This window comes from Miscanthus floridulus, chromosome 16 (assembly GCF_019320115.1).
Source record: "Miscanthus floridulus cultivar M001 chromosome 16, ASM1932011v1, whole genome shotgun sequence".
Lineage (NCBI taxonomy): Eukaryota > Viridiplantae > Streptophyta > Magnoliopsida > Poales > Poaceae > Miscanthus > Miscanthus floridulus.
Window position 1 is genome coordinate 53,726,429 of NC_089595.1, and position 6,918 is coordinate 53,733,346.

At 41.5% G+C, this 6,918-nt stretch overlaps 1 protein-coding gene across 1 annotated transcript; it reads left to right on the forward strand.

Annotated features, from left to right (window-relative positions):
• The first annotated feature begins 4,802 nt into the window (after positions 1-4,802).
• On the forward strand, positions 4,803-5,524 carry LOC136510684 (uncharacterized mitochondrial protein AtMg00810-like). Its single transcript, XM_066505056.1, has 2 exons — positions 4,803-4,873; positions 4,978-5,524. The coding sequence occupies exons 1-2, from the start codon at positions 4,803-4,805 to the stop codon at positions 5,522-5,524; spliced, it is 618 nt and encodes a 205-aa protein (XP_066361153.1).
• The last annotated feature ends 1,394 nt before the right edge of the window (positions 5,525-6,918 follow it).

The following is a 6,918-nucleotide window of genomic DNA, read 5'->3' on the forward strand; positions in this document are numbered from 1 at the left end:
GCGGAGGCCACATCCACCTCGGCATCCCTGATTCCATCCTCAGCGCAATCTACTCTCAACAACCCTAACTGGCGTGGCACGATGCAGGAGGAGTTTGATGCACTGCAATGGAATCGAATGTGGACACTCGTCGATCGACCACCCGACGCACGGATCATCACCAACAAGTGGGTGTTCAAGCACAAACTGAAGTCCAATGGCTCACTCAAGCGCTACAAGGCGCGGTGGGTCGTACGCGGGTTCAACCAGCGGCCGGGGGTCGACTTCAGCGAAACATTCACCCCGGTCATTAAACCCACAACAATCCGCAGTGTTATGACCATCGTTGTGACGAAAGGATGGCCACTACTAACTTCTAACCCTTGCGCAACGGCGAAAAAACGTTGGAATAGGCCCAATTTGGTTGCAAAAGGTAGATGTTGCAACCAAATCGCGTTCACTGCCAATGGTTGCAAAAAGTCATGTTGCAATAAGGTATTGCAACCGTTGGTAGTTTGGCGTTGCAAGTGTTAGGGTTTCTTACAACCATATGTGTTCGTTGCCAAGCATGGCAATAGGATGATGTCGCAATATTCACGGTCGTGGCAATATAAGCACTTGCCACGCCCATCTTCGTAGCAAGAGGTGATACATGCACCGATCAATAGCGTAGCGATAGAGACATTTGCCAAGAACAACGTCGCTGAAATAGTTTGTATTGCCACGCTACAATTTTGTTGCCTAAGGTGTTACTGCCACGACCTCCATGGGTCGTGGCAAGTACACCATTTGCCACGCAATTTTATTCATTGTGAGAGATCATATGTTATTGCCACGATCGTTGTGCCGTGGTAATAGTATCATTTGCCACGTAATTTTATTCGTTGCAAGAGATCATATGTTATTGCCATGGTGGTCATGTCGTGGCAATAGTATCATTTGCCACGCAATTGTATTCGTTGCATAGATCGTATTGCTACGCATAGCAGCTTGTTGGCATAGTTTGTATTGCAACGCTAGTAGCATTTGTTTGTGGTTTAATAAATCATCATTGCAAAAAACAATAAACCATAACAAAAGCGATTGCACTCACACATATTAATTATAATCAATCATGCAATAAATTGAGAAAGCATTGAAATAATAGCTAAAATCACTAGCTAAAAGAAGGTAAGAGCAATTTTCCTCCTTTGGCGCGCTGTGTGATATTTGAATCCCATTCAGAGTTAGGATTTCAGTCTTAAATCTTAGGCATGGTTCTAGGCCAGAGAGACACCTCTTTGTTAGTACAGAGGCATGTCAGAGATCATGCACCCTAGTTGGTCGATGAAATGCCTATATGTGATAGATTCCTAGAGGAATTGCCCGTGCTATCAATCCATAGGCAGAATCCATAGGCAAGCAACTGACTTGATCTCAGCTCTATGTTAAGAAATTGCAGTCAAAGGCAGGGCCATGTCTAGGACTCTAGAGTGGGGGCTGATCTACATTCTGCACTCTAAGCACAGTAGCAGGTCCTATGGCCCTTCGATGCTTGCACATCATGGGAATACCTGGTATTCCCAGTCAATTAGCGGTCCTAGATTTACTAGCGGTAGGATGCAACCACAATTTACTGTTTGTTCAGCATGGACAGTACTTAAAGGTAATGCAGTGCAGCAGCACAATAGCTAAGTACTTTTCACCTTGATTAATGCAGATTTTCATACTGTACTTTTCGGTAGAAAGGTGTGATAGTAAATTAGCTTTTGCTTCCAGCTAGCTTATAGTGGTCTCCTAGGCTTAAGATTAATTTCTTTGCACTTGTTGGCTGGTGTTAGCAGTAGCTCTTGCATGCTTTTGATCTAGTGACCTTGACAATTTGTTTCACATGCTTAACTAGATCAATAATTACTAAGATTATTTTTGAATTGCTTAATCTATGTTACTAGAAGGGCAGGCCTGGTGCAGTGGTGAGAGTTGTCTCACTGAGTCACCAGGTCGTGGGTTCGAAGCAGCCTCTCCACATATTTTGCGGAGGGAAGGCTTGCCTCGGTTTTTCCCTTTCCAAGACCCCACTAATGTGGGAGCCTCCGCCACTGGGTCTGCCCTGCCCATAATCTTTGTTACTGAATCATGATTTTTTGAGAAAACATCAAAAGTCACAGGTCTAAGCTAAATACTAGAGTAAGGATACTGATATTGTGGTTGACAGGCTCATCAGTTGAATTTATCCAATGGATGGGTTTTTTACAGGAAAATTGATGCTAACCCCGACATTTAAGTTTCTCATAATCATAGTAGACGATGTTTATTTGCTACAAGCATAGTTTTAGGAGAACTAGACAAGTCAATGTTATGAATGGATTTTACTCCAAATTTTTTCATGATTGAGCTACTTGCTGGACTATCATCTAAATAATTTTTGTTATAAATTTTCAAATTTTTAGTGTTTTAAGTTTCTCCTAATTGTAGCAGATGTTTTTTTTTTTTTTTGCTACAAACATAATTTATTAGCTCCCAGCGTGTTGAATAGCAATTCAGCACGTCAGCCAACTATTTAGTGTATACTGAATTTATCTTACCTGAATTTGTACTGAATTTATCTTACCTGCAGCCAACTATGTTAGTAAGAGCATTCTTTCGTGCAATGTTGATATATGATCTGGTTTGAACAAGTAACAGGAAAATAAATTCAGTTTGTACTTTTGATGGATAGTAGCTCTTTTAAAATTGAGAATGTCAAACTTATAATTGTTTGTGCATGAATCTATCAAATTATTTCCCTGCTGTTTCTTAATGAATCCAACACCACATATCTGAAGGTTCACAACTCTGTTTTATTGTTTCTAAGTGATATGTTCAGTCATAATGCATTTTTTTTATTGAAGGTTCCTGATGACAGTGACGAGGAAGATGACTCTTTGTCGGATGCATCAAGTGCAAAGAGCAAATCCTCCCCTCATTTCGATCCTTTTCTGTGCCATATAATTACTGTGTTGATTATGTGCCGTCAGATGTTTTCAAGTAATGAAACAGTACTGATGTTGTAAGTTTGTGTTTTTGAAGATTTTATATGTTCATATATAATAATATTCTTTGAACATGGACGTGGAGACCTGTTGTGCACTAGCAGCCCGCATGAATTTTTAAATGCACAGAAAGAAACACTCAAAATGTTGAGAGGGACTCAGGCCTCTTCAATTATTACAGGTTCAATGTTTCCTGAAAACATGTCTGCAAAAATATCAAATAAATATATGATCTGGCTTGAACAAGTAACAGGGAAATATATTATGATTTTGTTTTGTACATGACTCCATGACACCTTGAACATGGACACGGTGCAGTTTCTGATGCATAGGTGGCTTCAAAAGTAGTATCAATAAAATTCTCGAGTACTGCTTGCCACTCATCTGTTGACCGAGACAACAGCATCCAACTCCGATCATCATCATGTACCATTGATTCTATCTTCCAAATGTCACAAGATCGACTTTCCTGCAGCGCGTTAATTGAAAGGGATCACGACATTATAAACTATATTGGAGATAGGGAAAAGGCAACGATGAAAGATCTTGCAATAGTGCATGCATATGAGATCCTCTTTTTCTCGTCGATGATGGTCGGCCAGCCGCAGATCGTCTCTTTTGGTCGATGATGGAGGGTGGTGCGTGGTGGCACTGGCTAGACACTCCCTTCTCGTGTGCCGAGGAAGGATGGTGCACTGGCTGGTGCTCCATCTCTTTATCTTGTGGATGAGCAGAAAGGAACTAGGGCACCACGACGCCGGCTGTAGGGAATTCAAGGGCCACGACGACGCCGGCTGCAGGGAGGCCGCGACAACGCTGCTGGCTGTAGGGAGGGCTGCCACCACGTTGGCTGCAGGGCCGGTCGCGAGCCCGCGACGCCGCCTAGGAAATTGATCGAGTTCATCTACGTAGGTACAGAATAATTAGATCCTCTTTCAATACCTCAATGGGTCTACATTAATTTATATAGGTTCCTGTGGCTACCAATATGACAAACAAATATATGGTGTAACAGTATGAACCTAGCTTCAGGACTCTTAGGTCTCAAGTTCATAACCTGTGAGTAGCATTTTTTTATTTATTTTTACTTAACCATTGTGGTCGAGAACCTTAGGTATTGCAATGATGTAATTTTTTTGTTGCAATATGTACAACCATTTTGCAACAAAAGAGACCATTACATACAATGAAACATAGACATGATATTAAAATTTGTATAAGGTTCTGTGGCTACTTATAACAAAAATACTATTATGGTGTAGTGGTTAGTAGCTTAACTTTAGTCTCAAAAGTCTCCGGTTCAAAACCTGGTTACATCTCTATTTTTTTTTAAAAAAAATTCCTATAAGCGTTGTTCTCTAAACCTTAGTGATAGCAACGATTTATTTTTTCGTTGCTATATGTACAACTTTTTTGTAATGCGGGTGACTATTACACACAACAAAACATATTCGTTGCAACATAGACGGGCTATCATAACCATCAACTAAACAGTAGCAATATCATCATAGTTTTGCAATGCCAATAAAATTACCCGCGACGCAAATCAAATCATGGCAACAGTGATCACTTATTGCAACCGTTCTATAATTGGTTGCGATAACACTTACTTTTCGCAACGATCTCCATACGTGCTGCCACAAAACAATTTGCATGGTAAAAATCTCATCTATCGCAACCAAAAGTGCTAATGGTTGCAATAACACCCCTGTTGCAACCAAATCTTGGCGTTGCAACAAAAAAGCGTGGCATAAGGGTTAAAAGTTAGTAGTGGGCCAGCTCGGCAGCTCGACGTCTCCAACACCTTCCTCCATGGCCATTTCCAGGAACGTGTCTATTGTCAATAGCCTGCAGGTTTCAGCGACCCAGAACGCCTGCAAGCGGTGTGCCTCTTGTCCCGCTCACTGTATGGCCTCCGTCAAGCACCGTAGGCGTGGTTCACAAGCTTCATCGAGTTCATCAAATCTCTGGGTTTCACACAAACCAGGTCTGACTCCTCGCTGTTCGTGCTTCGGACGTCGCTCAGCACGGCATATATATTGCTCTACGTCGATGACATGATCTTGAAATTGTCGACCAGCAATCTGCTCCAGCACATCATCGTCAAGCTCAAGGCCGAGTTCACGGTGAAAGACATGGGTCCAGTGTCTTACTTCCTCGGTATCAACGTCCAACGCACGAGCAACGGCTTCTTTCTCTCCCAAGCTCAGTACGTTGAAGACCTCATTGAGCGTGCAGCTATGCAAAATTGCAGGTCTGTCACAACTCCTGCAGAGACCAAGCAGAAGACGTCCACCACCGCTGGCAACCTCCTCACCGACCCGACGTTCTACCAGAGTATGGCCGGCGCCTTGCAGTACCTGACCGTGACACGGCCCGATATCGTGTATGCCGTGCAGCAGCTGTGCTTACACATGCACTCGCCGCGCGACGTGTACTCTGCCTTGCTGAAGCGCGTTCTGCAGTACCTGCGCGGCACGCCGGCCCTCGGAGTTCACCAGCACCGCATGTCCTCTCCGACAATCACGGCGTAATCTGACGCTGACTGAGTCGGGTGCCTTGACACACGACGGTCTACTTCGGGGATATTGCGTGTTCCTCGGTGAAGCTAGACGTCCACGACGCGCGCACGCCCACCACTGCAGCTCGGACTGCGTCCGCACGACTCCGCCGACTCGCCACGACGCGCTCCGCTAGCTTAAGCAGTTAGGCATCGTGTCTCTGTGTTGTAATGCAGTGTAGATGTAACACAACATTATTAATACAGATTGTGTTAGATCATATCTTTCTCTACAGTGAAGACCAAGGAGCTGATGCACTGGCTTAGCGTCATCGAGGTTTATGTTCTTGAGACCTTGTCGGAAAAAGGTCACCTTCAAGAAAAAAATCCTTGGGTTGCAATGAATAAAAATCCTAGCATACTCAAGCCTAATAAACATGCAATTTTTTCTTACATTGTTAGAAGATAATATTGATCTACGTATATTTAAATCAATTCTCGCAAATTGTAGAATTGAGTCCATACCTTAAACTAAGTTTCACCGTAAAATTCGTTCCTTCCGTTTCACATTGTCGCACCGTAAAACAATTCCCTAAAATTGTAGATTTTGCGCGTACTCTTTCCTTTTGTTAATTTAAGTGTTGTGGTGCATGCATCACATGTGTTACTAGGTCCTTTCGTTTCTATACACATTGTGTTATGGTGCATCGTAGCACATTGTGTTACGCTGCATCACACCGCAAAATTTATGTGCATAGTAAAACTTACATTTACAAAAAAACAAAAACAAATTCATGAATCGGATTACTCCCTCAGTCCCAAAATAGCTGTTATTCTCACTTTTCAACAAGTCAAACACTTTTAATTTTGATCAAATATATATAAAAAATAGAAATTATTTCTTACTCCCAGGGAGTAGTTACTCCCATGTCTATATCTCTAGATTTAGGGTGTATATGGCCCAACGAAGTGTATGTAGACAAAGTATAAGATCATACTACTATACCATCTAGGATAATATTTACGTCAACTATGCAAGTATTCATGAAGTATATGGTTATACTTATTTTATATACTACTATAACGATATTATAATAATATATTAAAAAATATAGGCTCTTTCGAAAAAAATTCACGTAGTAAGATTTGGAGTATCACAAAATGAGTATATAAACATACTCAAACTTTGATAAATGAGTATGCAAACATACACAATGTGGTTTATTGAAGATGGGAGTAACTACTCCTAGGAGTAGGGAAAATGCACCCCAAAAAAATATTAATATTTATAATACATAATTAGTATCATTAGCTTGATCGTTGAATATACTTTCATAATAAATTTATTTGGAGATATAAATGTTGCACATATTTTCTGTGGATCTAGTCAAAGTTGAGAAAGTTTGACCTACTAACTGATGTTTCTGA